Source organism: Chiloscyllium plagiosum, unplaced genomic scaffold, assembly GCF_037043375.1.
Source record: "Chiloscyllium plagiosum isolate Xiang-an unplaced genomic scaffold, Cpla_swu_hap1 HiC_scaffold_5, whole genome shotgun sequence".
Classification (NCBI taxonomy): domain Eukaryota; kingdom Metazoa; phylum Chordata; class Chondrichthyes; order Orectolobiformes; family Hemiscylliidae; genus Chiloscyllium; species Chiloscyllium plagiosum.
In genome coordinates this window covers 124,770,792-124,784,339 of record NW_028270143.1, presented here as the reverse complement: position 1 = coordinate 124,784,339, position 13,548 = coordinate 124,770,792, and the positions used below count along the sequence as shown (strand labels likewise).

At 44.3% G+C, this 13,548-nt stretch overlaps 1 protein-coding gene across 2 annotated transcripts in view; it reads right to left on the bottom strand.

Moving 5' to 3' along the window:
* The window catches only part of plcd1a (phospholipase C, delta 1a), an 84,577-nt gene that overhangs the window by 11,138 nt on the left and 59,891 nt on the right, over positions 1–13,548 (bottom strand). For both annotated transcript variants that reach the window (XM_043690857.2, XM_043690854.2), the window contains exons 4-10: positions 12,189–12,318; positions 11,451–11,679; positions 10,772–10,973; positions 8,755–8,899; positions 5,101–5,253; positions 2,933–3,076; positions 1,436–1,592 (exon numbers count right to left, since the gene is read on the bottom strand). In XM_043690857.2, the coding sequence (XP_043546792.1) occupies positions 1,436–1,592; positions 2,933–3,076; positions 5,101–5,253; positions 8,755–8,899; positions 10,772–10,973; positions 11,451–11,679; positions 12,189–12,318 (1,160 nt within the window). The remainder of the gene's footprint in view (positions 1–1,435; positions 1,593–2,932; positions 3,077–5,100; positions 5,254–8,754; positions 8,900–10,771; positions 10,974–11,450; positions 11,680–12,188; positions 12,319–13,548) is intronic.

Genomic DNA, 13,548 nt, shown 5'->3' with positions numbered 1-13,548 from the left:
CCACTGAGGACACACAAGTCATGAAAGGATCTGCGTAATTGCAAGTCCTTTCTGTAACCACGTCTTATGATGAGGTCACATGACAATCTATGTTGGATGAGCACTAACAAAGACAGATCTGAAATTTTCAGATGACCAGCATCGAGTGACACACTATCAATGGATGCCCTCTAAGCTGTTTAGAATTTAGAAGAATACAATGTACTCTTGATCAAGTGTATAAGCATTCTGAAAGTGCCTGACAGGGTAGATGTTGAGGAGTTGTTTCTGATGCCTTGGGGATCAAGCTAATGGGGATTCAGTGCCAGAATAAGTGGAAGGGGGTGACACAGTAGCAATATTACTGGACTTGTAATCCAGAGGCCTAAGGTAAGAGGGCTCAAATCCCAAAATTGCAGTGGTGAAATTTAAATTAACTAAAAGCTAGTCTAGTTGCAATTGTTGTAAATACTAAATTTCTAATGTCCTTTAGGAAGGAAAATCTGGCCTACATGTGATTCCAGTCCCACAGCCTGGTGGGTGACTCTTAACTGCCCTCTGGAATGAAAACTACTCAGTTCAAGGGTAACCAGGGATGGGCAAGAAATGTTGGGCTTGTTAGTGACACCCACATTCCATGAAAGATTAAAGAATGAGGGTGCAGCTTGTTATGACTAACAAGAGGAGAAATTTCTTCATCTGGTATAGTATGTCATGGCTTGCTTGCATCATATCTGATTATGCTAGTCTTATCACAAATCCTTGCCCAATTCTTAATTGTTTGAGACTGTGGACGGAGTTGGAGAGTCTAGTAACCAACTTTACAGGAGAGTGATGAGGTGGTGTCGGTGTTGGACAGGGGTGGACAAAAGTTAAAAAAATCAACGCCAGGTTATAGGCTGAAAACTAGTACTTCCAAGTAAACCTGTCAGACTATAACCTGGTGTTGAGATATTTTTAACTTTAGAGTAAGTAGAACTCACTTTAAAGATCGCACAAAAAAAACAAGAGAAACTTCTGTAAAGCTTATTTACAGAGCTTTAAAAATCTATATCATTTGGATTTGGAGCTAGAGAGTCAACTTTGTATTACTCCAAGGTGAAACAGAGTCGAAAAGTGTGGCATTGGACAAGCACAGCAGGTTAGGTAGCATCCAAGGAGCAGGATAGGCGACGTTTTGGGCATAAACCCTCCATCAGGAAGGTGCAATAGGGTTAGGGTTAGACAGCGCCACACGTTTTGACTCATTCTCCAGCATCTGCAGTCCTCACTTTCTCCTAGATGCTCAATATTTTCAAGGTTGAGATCCATGGATTTTTGGGAATGAATGGAATCAAGGGATATGAGGATATTGAGAGGTGGTGAAAATTAGGTAGATCAGCTCATGACAATTGACAGAGCAAGCTTGAAGGGCCAAGTGGTCTATTTTAAATACTATTCCTTGTGTTCGACTTACCCGTTTCCTGTGTCAGCTTATTGAACTTGCTTTCTACAAAGGATGACATCTCATAGAAAACTTGGTTTTGTGCAGCATCTTCAAATCCATTGAAGTGGACACTCTTGCAGAAGATGACAAGGTCGGAGAGTTCTTTAGCCAACTTTATCTTCCCACTCTGGAAGAAAGAGACATTTAGCCTCAACACAGTTACAGGTGTAGGGTTTCTTAGATACCGTTTCATTGAGATACTCCGAGCTTGGCAAGATGGACAAATACAGTCTTGGCTGATGTCAAATCAGAAAGAAAAGTACCAGCCTTAACCCCACAGTTAACAAGACTGCATGGAATGCTCTAACACCCCAAGATATCCAAGGTGCATTTTTCCTAAGCTTAGACATACAGCATAAACTTTCAAAGGGAATCGGATACATTCGTGAAAAGGTACAGGAATATGGAAAATGAGTGGTGGGGGGGATGGCTGGGTGGAATAGCTCTTAATAAACTAGCACAGGCTTGAAGGGCCAAATGGCCAATCCAAAGATGTGCAGGTCAGGTGAATTGGCCATGCTAAAATTGCCTGTAGAGTTAAGTGCATTAGTCAGGGGTAAATATATGATAGGGGAATGAGTCAGGTGGATTACTCCTTGGAGGGTTGGTGTGGACTTGTTGGGCCAAAAGGGCCTGTTTCCATACTGTAGAGAATCTAATCTTTTGTGCCTCACCACGCTATGACTTTTCATTCGAGAACAAAGTGGCTGAGGAGGAAACACTAAGTCTTGGGTTAAACCTCACGATTATATGACAAAGACAAGTCAGTTAAAAACTGGCATTGGGAAAGTCAGAGGGAATATGCTTTCACCTAGAAATGTTGGTTAACAGCGAAGGCTGGAGATCGCCGAGTAAGCAAAATCTCAAGAGTTTTCAAAGACCGAATTAGTAATGTGATGGGAAGGACATGATGGGTTTCCAGGATAGGACAAACTATTCAGCCTTCTTCCTTAGAACATAAAACTTTCCATTGTAGCTACCCATTTCGGAAACATGTTTAATTATAGAATAAAGCTTGCTCTAAGTATTCCCATCAAACACTCCCAGGAGAGGTACAGTATGGGTTTAGAAACAGAGCAAATCTCCTTGTACTTTGATCCAACAATGCACCTCACCTCATTGTGAAAGGATGACATCTTACTCCAGTAACAGCCAGAGGCCAAGTCTTTGCCTCGAGCAGATATTCATGCTACTGTAATGACACAAGTCCTGAGGTCTATGCAACTGAGTTCTTGTTGCCTTCTCGCTGATCGTTTCCTCTCGCAAGCCTCTAGTAGAATCAATGGAATAAAAATGAGGGAAAGTGGGAGAGGCAGAGGGAGAAACGGACCGACTGGTAAGGGCCAAGAGAGGAGGGGGAAAAGAGGGACACTGGGGGTAATGAAGGAGGGTGAAGGACAATGTGGGGGTGGTGGAAGGGGAAAAAGGAGCAGGGGAGGTGCAAATTTCACCTGCAAGATCACCCACCTTTTTTACTTCCTTTTGCTCGTCTTCACTGTCTTGTTCAGCGGCCTCATCCTCATCAGAAACCTCATCGCCCATGTCTGCATCCTGGGGAGCTTCCAGGCGATTCAGCCTCTTCCCTTTCACCAGGATCTTCCCCTTCAGTTGCTGCATGTCATTCAACAGAAACCAGGAACAATTACTGAATGCGCACTGCTGGCTTACGGTGAATTCACCACCCTCCTCCCAACCATTCCCACCCTGACAATCACCTAATAGCTGTCCAGCCTCGGAGATTCCTCACTCAATGGGTTAGAGTCTTGAAGAACAGCATTCAGAGGGTGAGCAAAGGTCCAAGGTGCAGTGCCCAGATTGGAACGCAGCAATTCAAAAGGTTTATCCAGAGTGAAGGATAACTTCTATCCCCAATCCTTGAGATAGAGATCAAAATCTCATTCGCCTTTTTGATTTTCAGTCCCTGTTCATGGCTTTGTAGTGATCTACCTGGACTCTGCACCTCCACTGTTTCTAATGCTTCAACATTTATAAAGTATCCTGTCTCTCTCTTATAGAATGAGATAACATGTGCAGCAGAATATTGGAATGTAAACTATGGGAGTAAAGCATAGAACATAGAACATAGAACAATACAGCACAGAACAGGCCCTTCGGCCCACGATGTTGTGCCAAACTTCTAACCTAGATTACGTACCGATCCATGTACCTATCCAAATGCCGCTTAAAGGTCGCCAATGATTCCGACTCTACCACTCCCACGGGCAGCGCATTCCATGCCCCCACCACTCTCTGGGTAAAGAACCCACCCCTGACATCTCCCCTATACCTTCCACCCTTCACCTTAAATTTATGTCCCCTTGTAACACTCTGTTGTACCCGGGGAAAAAGTTTCTGACTGTCTACTCTATCTATTCCTCTGATCATCTTATAAACCTCTATCAAGTCACCCCTCATCCTTCGCCGTTCCAACGAGAAAAGGCCGAGAACTCTCAACCTATCCTCGTATGACTTCCTCTCCATTCCAGGCAACATCCTGGTAAATCTTCTCTGCACCCTCTCCAAAGCTTCCACATCTTTCCTAAAGTGAGGTGACCAGAACTGCACACAGTACTCCAACTGTGGCCTAACCAAAGTCCTGTACAGCTGCAACATCACTTCATGACTCTTGAATTCAATCCCTCTGCTAATGAACGATAATACTCCATAGGCCTTCTTACAAACTCTATCCACCTGAGTGGCAACCTTCAAAGATCTATGTACATAGACCCCAAGATCCCTCTGTTCCTCCACCTGACTAAGAACCCTACCATTAACCCTGTATTCCACATTCTTATTTGTTCTTCCAAAATGGACAACCTCACACTTGGCAGGGTTGAACTCCATCTGCCACTCCTCAGCCCAGCTCTGCATCATATCCAAGTCCCTCTGCAGCCGACAACAGCCCTCCTCACTGTCCACAACTCCACCTATCTTCGTATCATCTGCAAATTTACTGACCCACCCTTCGACTCCCTCATCTAAGTCATTAATAAAAATTACAAACAGCAGAGGACCCAGAACTGATCCCTGCGGAACTCCACTTGTAACTGGGCTCCAGGCTGAATATTTACCATCTACCACCACTCTCTGCCTTCGACCGGTTAGCCAGTTTTCTATCCAATTCGCCAAATTTCCCTCTATCCCATGCCTCCTGACTTTCCGCATAAGCCTACCATGGGGAACCTTATCAAATGCCTTACTAAAATCCATGTACACTACATCCACTGCTCTACCCTCATCCACATGCTTGGTCACCTCCTCGAAGAATTCAATAAGACTTGTAAGGCAAGACCTACCCTTCACAAATCCGTGCTGGCTGTCCCTAATCAAGCAGTGTCTTTCCAGATACTCATAAATCCTATCCCTCAGTACCCTTTCCATTACTTTGCCTACCACAGAAGTAAGACTAACAGGCCTGTAATTCCCGGGGTTATCCCTGTTCCCTTTTTTGAACAGGGGCACAACATTCGCTACTCTCCAGTCCCCTGGTACCACCCCCGTTGCCAGTGAAGACGAGAAGATCATTGCCAACGGTACTGCAAAGCAACACTACCCATCAAGCTCACTCCACTATTCAACCCTATCATAGCTGATTCAAGGCCTCCACTCCCATCTCTCATCATGTTGTCTCTTACCTGAGGGGAAGGGAAGTTGGTTGGGACTTTGCCGTCAATTGTGTTGGTAAGCAGCATGTCACCGAGGATGCTCTTCATCTGCTGTGCCATGACAACTTGCTGCTCTATGCTGCAGTGGTTCTCCAGAGACAGGATGACAGGATAAGGAGAAGCCTGGAAAACAAATACCATTGTACATCATTCAGTTGGACAGACATCAAGAGATTACAGTGTTGGTTCAAACGTGGACAAGAAAAAGAGCGGTATTCCAGAGGGGAGGTGACAGTGACAGCGACAGTCCTTCGACCAACTGTGGCATCAAGGAACCCTAGGAAGATGTTGTGAAACTTGAAAGGGTTCGGAAAAGATTTACAAGGATGTTGACAGGGTTGGAGGATTTGAGCTACAGGGAGAGGCTGAACAGGCTGAGGCTGTTTTCCCTGGGGCTGAGGGGTGACTTTATAGAGATTTACAAAATTATGAGGGGCATGGATAGGGTAAATAGGCAAAGTCTTTTCCCTGGGGTCGGGGAGTCCAGAACTAGAGGGCATAGGTTTAGGGTAAGAGGGGAAAGATATAAAAGAAACCTACGGGTCAACTTTTTCCACACAGAGTGTGGTATGTGTCATGGGTGGAATGAGCTGCCAGAGAAAGTGGTGGAGGCTGGTACAATTGCAACATTTAAGAGGCATTTGGATAGGTATATGAATAGGAAGGGTTTGGAGGGATATGGTCTGGGTGCTGGCAGGTGGGTCTAGATTGGGTTGGGATATCTGGTCGGCATGGACAGGTTGGACCGAAAGGTCCGTTTCCGTGCTGTACATCTCTATGACTCAGTGGGTGTCAGACGCAAATCCTCTGCTGGTTGGAGTTTTGATGATTGACAGTCAGTCAGTCATCTTAACTCCAGGAGTTTCTCAGGGTTAGTGTACTAGTCCAAACCATCTCATAAGATTAGAAATAGGAATCTTTGCTGATGACTGCACAATGTTCAGCACCATTCAAGACTTCTCAATACTGAAGCAGTCCATTTCCAAATGTAACAAGATTGGACAATACCCGGGCTTGGGCTGACAACTGGCAAGTAACATTCGCACCACACAAATGCCAGGCAATGCCAATTTTCATTGAGACAATCTAATCACTGCTCCTTGACATTGATGTTACCATCAACATTCTGGGGGTTACCATTGACCAGAAACTCAACCGGACTTGCCATCTAAACATTGACCTGCTCTTGCAGCCAGAGGTTAAGGATATCTCACGATGAATAACTCACCTTCTGACCTCTCAAAGCCTGTCCACATCTACAAGACATCAATTTGCCTGGATGGGTGCAACTCCAACAACACTCAGGAAGCTCGATACCGTCCAGGACAAAGCGGCCCACTTGAATGGAGAACATCCACAAACCTCCACCACTAACGCTCAGTAGCAGCAGTGTGTACTATCCACAAGGTGCACTGCAGAAATTCACCCAAAATCCTCAAACAGCACCTTCAAAACCCATGACCAGCTCTATCTAGAAGGTCAAAGGAACCAGTAACCTGCAAGTTCCTCTTCAAGCCACTCACCGTCCTGACTTGGAAATATATCGCTGTTCCAAAATTCTGGAATTCCCTCCCCAAGGGTATTGTGGGTCAACGCACAGCAGGTGGAATGCAGCAGTTCAAGAAGGCAGCTTCTCAAGGGGGCAACTAGGGTCAGACAATAGACCCTGGCCACATCCCACAAATGAACAATACAAAAGAGATTCTGGACAATGAAGTCTTGATCATTAATTTTAAAAATAACTTAACTGAAAGAAACTCAAGATTTCATATTTTAAACAAAATATTTTACCATGCAAGTATTAAACAAAGGAAGCTTAACACTTATGTTTTGTAAACCCTTACATTACATATTAACCCTTACATATTAAACAAGCTTAACACTTCTGTTTTGTAAACCCTTACAGTTTTTCCCCAAAAGTCTCCCCGTTCTACTTATCTTTGCATCCAAGTTTTCTATTATTCATTCACAGGGTGTGTGTGTCACTGGCTAGGCCAGCATTTGTCTATCCCATAGGATAATTAAGAGTCAACATTGCTGTGGGTCTGGAGTCACATGTAGGCCAGACAGGTGTGGCTGGCAGTTTCCTTCCCTAAAGGACATTAGTGAACCAGCTGGTTTTGAAATGGTCATTGTTAGACTCTGAAATTCAGATGTTTTTTTGTTTTGTTTTTTAAAAATCTAATGCATTGGTGGTCCACTATACTTTCCAGGATCGTCCAGGGTTTCTTCAGTTATCCAGAGACTGAACCAAAACTGTATAATAGCTCCCAGAATGGCACTTTGACCCCCCTCCCCCCATTTCCCCACTTTGGCTCTTTGTGCATGAAGCTGTTACAGGTTTTAATGAAAACCCATCCGATCTGTTGGAAATTTCACTTGATCTGGCCTTTATGTGACTCCAAACCCACACAATGTGGATGACTCTCAACTATGGCCTAGTAAGCTACTCAGCTGCAAGAATTACTGCCTTTCACCATTCAGATTCCAAAAGACTTTTTAAACAATTCGTTAACAGAGTGTGGCAAGAAGCTGGAACTTGCTGCAACAGGAAGTGGTTGATGAAAATAGCTGAGATACTTTCCAAAGGAAATTAGATGAGTACATGAGAGGAAAGGATTTATATTTATCTCATGCCTTCAATGTAATAAAGACCCATGGAACTTTGCAGCAGCTTTAACAAATATATATTTCGAGAAGAAACCATACAAGGACACATTAGGGCTGATAGCCAAAAAGCTTGGCCAAAGAACTATACTTTCAGGAGTGTTTTGAGGAAAGTGAGGATGCGAGGCAGGGAGATTTAGGAAGGGAATTTTGATGCTAGTCTCTAGTAGTTGGAGGCACAACAATTAAAATCAGGGAGGCTCAAGAGGCCAGAATCAGATGTTCAGGGTTAGGGATTAAAGAGATGGGGAGAGTTGGGCTTGAAAACAAGAATGAGAATTTTAAATTGAAACGGTGCTTGAATAGGAGCCAATCAGTATCTTTTGGGGGAGGGAAGGGAGGAGGAGTTGAGGTCTGACACAAATATAAATATGAGAATCCTAGTCATGGAGCAGATTGCACTCAGAATTTCAGGATGTGGGCATCGCTGGCTCAGCCAATACTTATTGCTCATCCCAAAAGGCAGTTCAGAGTCACATGACAGGGTCTGGAGTCACATGACAGGCTAGACTAGGTACGGATGGCAGTATCCTTCCCTAAAGGACATTAGTGAACCATGGCTTTCCCCACCACTCCAAACAAACAACAATGATTTCACAGTCACCAATTCGAATTTCATCATCTACCAAGACAGGATTGAAACCAGGTCCCCAGAACATTACCTGGATCTCTGGACTAATATAGTCCGATAATAAAACTATTGGGCCATTGCCTCCCCCTCAACATTCTGGTGGGAGGTCCTGAAGTTGTGAATGGTGCTACATTAATTCAACACTTTCTTCCCTTTGCTCCAAACATAAGCTCTTACTGTTGTTGTTCATCTTTATGGTCCCAGTCAATTGTCAGACACAACAGGTTAGATCTAACCCTCAGTGCCACTCAGTTCAATCTCACATACAGGGCTTTGAGTTACAATGAACTGAAGGCTCACACAAAGTCCTGTGAACACTGGCTTACCTTAAAGGCATATTGCTTTACAGCTTGGATGACGTCCTTGAAGAGGATTTTTGAGGTGAAGGTGTAGCCATGATAAATGACTGGTTCTCCATCTCGTCCATCCCAGCAGTCCAGTTCCACACAGCGGCAGCCTTTATTCAGGGCACTGCAGGCAAGACAGCATAACTTAGCTTCCTGTGGCATCACAGTACAGAGAAAGGCAATTCAGCCTATTACATCTGTTCCAGTTCTGTGACAGAGCAGTCCAATTTCTTCCTCAACTGGTCTTTTTCCCCCATATCACCACAATTATTGCCCCCACTACAAGTATTTAAATTCTCTGTTAAGTATGATTATTTCTACTAACTTTTTTTTTTAAGAAAAGAAATTAAGCCAGTCTTAAGGTCAGAGATTGATCACAAAACCATCACTGCTTGTTGCAAAAACCCAACTGCTTCACTCATGTTCTTTCAGGAAGGAATTCTGCCATCCTTGTCCAGTCCGGCCTACATCTGACTCCAGACCCACTGCAGTGTGCTCAACTCTTAACTGCCCTCAAACAGCCCAACAAGCCGCTTAGTTCAAGGGCAATTAGAGATGGGCAACAAATGCTGATCTTGTCATCAAGGCCCACTTCCCATGAAGTGAATGAAAAAGCTCTCATGCAGCCCATTCCAGATTATCACATCTCACTGTGGAAAAACATACTTTGCCCCCAATTCCTGCCAGGCTCTTTTATTAATTATATTAAATGAAATTGCAGAGGTTCCTGTCAATGGAAAGTTGCCCCTTATTTATTCCACAAGTGTTCCTCATACCTTTAAACAATTCTATTACCTCCTGTTGAGCTCGAAGGAGATTGGCCCTAATGGTTCCGTGACAGAAGTTTTTCATCTCTGCTAATGTTCTGGTAAATTCCTGCTGCCCCCTCTCAGAGTTTAGCGTACATGTTAGAACAAGGACCCCAGAACCGAACCCAATACTCAACTGGTGAAGCAATGACCAAGCTCAGCACAAATGCCTCACTTTTGTAGAGTGTTCCCGACAAGCAATGAAAGGGATGAGCAGCATAAGATGATAGAACAGATCAGGTCTGTCTCTGTGATTTCAAGCATGCATGTTGGGGATTAGCAGGGAATTAAATTCCCTGGAGGAGGAGCATATATGTCCATCAAAAGCATACAAATATACCAATGAAGTGTGGGAGTACCTTCAGCCCCTTCTATTAACCACCATTCAACAGAATCATTGCTGATCGGATTACGGCCTCAAATCCAGTTATTCATGTTAACCTTAATACACTCCAACTCAGATGTCAGACACCAGGGTACTCAGTGCCATGCTTTTAGACCAAAGAAAAACAATAAGGCAAGTGGCTGTAGCATGCTCCTGAATAGCTGGTAACCCCTGAGCTCAATCTTCCTCTCAAACTGCAGGGCAGAATGTTACCTCTCCCCAAAACAATAATGAACTTTGGGCTAAAATAAAAGCCATGAAGCTCTATCATAATTGTCAAAGCTTTTTGTCCTACACTTATCAGGACAAAGCTGAAAATGTGTTGCTGGAAAAGCGCAGCAGGTCAGGCAGCATCCAAGGAACAGAAGAATCGACGTTTCGGGCATAAGTCCTTCCTGAAGAAGGGCTTATGCCCGAAACGTCGATTCTCCTGTTCCTTGGATGCTGCCTGACCTGCTGCGCTTTTCCAGCAACACATTTTCAGCTCTGATCTCCAGCATCTGCAGCGCTCACTTTCTCTCTTATCAGGACAAATGCAAGAATGCCAAATTTCCAATGTTCACAATTTGTACGACAGGAGAAAAGGATGCTGATCAATTGGACAAGGTGACTCCATGGTGTTCCATGGAGATAGCTCCCTGGAACTGACAAAAGAAGGAAGGAGTACACGTTTGATTTTGGATAGTCAGTGGACAGTCTTCTACCTCTGCCTTCTCCACCAACCAACACCACACCACCCCACCTTGTTAAATACACATTTGTGCTAGTTTAAGCAGACAGAGCCTTCTGCAGATGTCAGTACCTGATGTAGGCCTCAACGCTGCTGGGTCCTTCAAGCTGATCTTTTGTCAGGTAGGTATTGTGGGAGGATGAAATGAAGTATTTATTGAGTGGCTTGGTCATGTCGTGGTAAACTTTGTTGTGTTCCTGGTTGAAAATATCAGCAGCTGGTGACATCAGATAGCTCATAAAACCGTCTTTGGTCATGATGGAATCAAACCTTGCTGATGACAAAACAAACGAGTCATTGTTAACATCCAAACATATCCCCTATCAGACTCGCAAAAGAACTTGGAAAACAGAATTGTCAATCTGCGAGGACTGGCCGGGGGTTTCGAAGGTTAGAACATCAATATCCTGACACTGCCATGGGCAATAACAGGGTGAAAGGAATAATGGGGACAAAAGAAAATGGATTAACCATCTTTCTTTTAACACTTTCTGCTTAATGAATGAACTGAGATGGGAGCAAAAGAATATTTGACTGAAAGTGAAATATAATCCAGTCAGATCACAAAAATTCTTTGCACTCTGATTGGCCACAAGCAGGCTAGGAATAGATGCCTTGGATGGTCAAGGGTATGAGGGTGGGGCAGGATGCTTGGCAAGAGGAGTCAGGCAAAGAGCTCTCCAGGAATACATTCTTGCAGAGTTAGCAACTCTACTTCAGAAGTGAGGGGCATCTTAGGGCAGGGGCTTACCTTCCTCATTGAGTTCGTACTTTTGAATGAGCTGTGCTGCGTACTCCTGGTTCACGTTTTCCCTTTGCTCCTTCCGGAGAAAATCCGTCAGCTTGTCCACCGTAAGGAAGCGGTTCTTGTCACAGTAGGCCTCGAAGATGGTAGTGATCTCTTCCCGCTCTGTCACCAGCTTGTAAAACTCCTCGATCTCTTTGCCTTGGATTGTGCCATCCATTGATTTATCGCATTTCTGTGGAATATAAAGGAGATTTCAGTTTGGAGAGTGTGAGGTGAAAGAAAGCAATGATAGGAAAGTATCACACTGGGAAGGCAAGGCCATTGTACTGACTCTTTCAAAGAACAATCCAGTTAGTCCCATTACACTGTTCTATCCTTGTATTCCTCCACTTTTTTCCCCTCCTTCAACTATTTATTCACTCCCTTTAGATTACTGGTGAATCTATACCCTATCAGACAGAAAAGTACAAATCCATACCAGTACTCACCAGAAATGGGGCCAGCCAAATTAATTTCTACCCCCACTCTGCATCACCAGTCTGAGTTTAAAATGGAGAAGGGCGTTGATGAAAAATGTGGAATTGGGGGATGATTGTGATGCACATTGTAGATGAACAGCCAACTGTTTGGGCTCAGGTATGAGGAATGTGATCGCGAGCGATAACGACTAAGCTCACGCACCCCCACCTCCCCCAAACATTCCTGCACAGAAGATATGAAGAGTGGCTCTCAATACTGTACCACAAACAGCTCCTTTGCGTACGCATCGTCCACCTCAATGTTCATCATGCGCAGAAACTGTTTTACTTCATCCAGCGACATTTTATTGTCTTTGTTCACGTCAGCCTTTTGAAGATAAATCTGAAACCATCTGAATGGTAATTCAAGGAAGCAAACTCGACTGGTCAAGCTTCAAAGCTCTGCAAACTCTAAGATTTCCCTGACATTTTCGAATCGACTTGTTCAGAGATGTTATGACACATCTCTGAAGCAGCTGGGGCATGAACTCAGGTCTCCTAATTCAGAAGTAAGGACACTACCACTGCACGGCAACAGCCCTCAAAAGATGTTCCAACTTTAAATTCAATATTAGCTGCTTTTGGCCCCTTATTAATTACAGGTACCTTGCTAGTTTTTTTTTAAAATAATGGCACCATCCTCCACTTAATGCAAGGGCTTTTTAAATGACCTCCTTGGTCATACTACCAACTTACAAGAGTCAGAGAGATCTACAAATAGTAAAAGGCCCTCCAGCCCATCATGTCTGCACTGACCAAAAAAACAATGAAGCTAAGGCAGCACGCTGGCTCAAGTAGTTAGCACTGCTACCTCACGGAGCCAGGGTCCCGGGTTCAATTCCAGCCTCAGGCCACTGTCTGTGTGGAGTTTGCACAATCTCCCCGTGTCTGCGTGGGTTTCCTCCGGGTGCTCCGGTTTCCTCCCACAGTCCAAAGATGTGCAGGTCAGGTGAATTGGTCATGCTAAATTGCCCGTAGTGTTCAGGGATGTGTGGGTTAGGTGGATTAGCATATGGAAAATGCAGGATTACAGGGACAGAGTGGGGAATCTGTGTGGGATGCTCTTTAGAGGGTCGGTGTGGACTTGTTGGGCCAAATGGCCTGTTTCCACACGGCAGGGAATCTATAAACTATCCTAATCCTATTTTCCAGCACTTGCACCATAGCCTTGCATGCCTTGGCATCACAAGTGCACATCGAAGTAATGCAAGGGTTTTCTGGCTATACACGCCTACAGGCAGTGAGTTTCAGATTCCACCCTCTTGAAAATGTTTTTCCTCACAGGTGAGATTTTCCAGGATGTGCTGGCACTGGGCGGCTTGAATTAGGAGGGGCTGGGACTTTATCCTTGGAGTATCAGACGCTGAGGGTGATCTTATGAAGATTTATAAAATCATGAGGGGCATTAATAAGATGAATAGCAAAGGTGTTTTCCCCAGGAGGGGAGTCCAGAGTTAGAGGGCACAGGTTTAAAATGAGAGGGTAAAGATTTAAAAAAGGAACCCAAGGGGCAATGTCTTCACAGAGGATAGTGTGCATATGGAATGAGCTGCCAGAGGAAATGTTAGAGGCAGGTACAATTA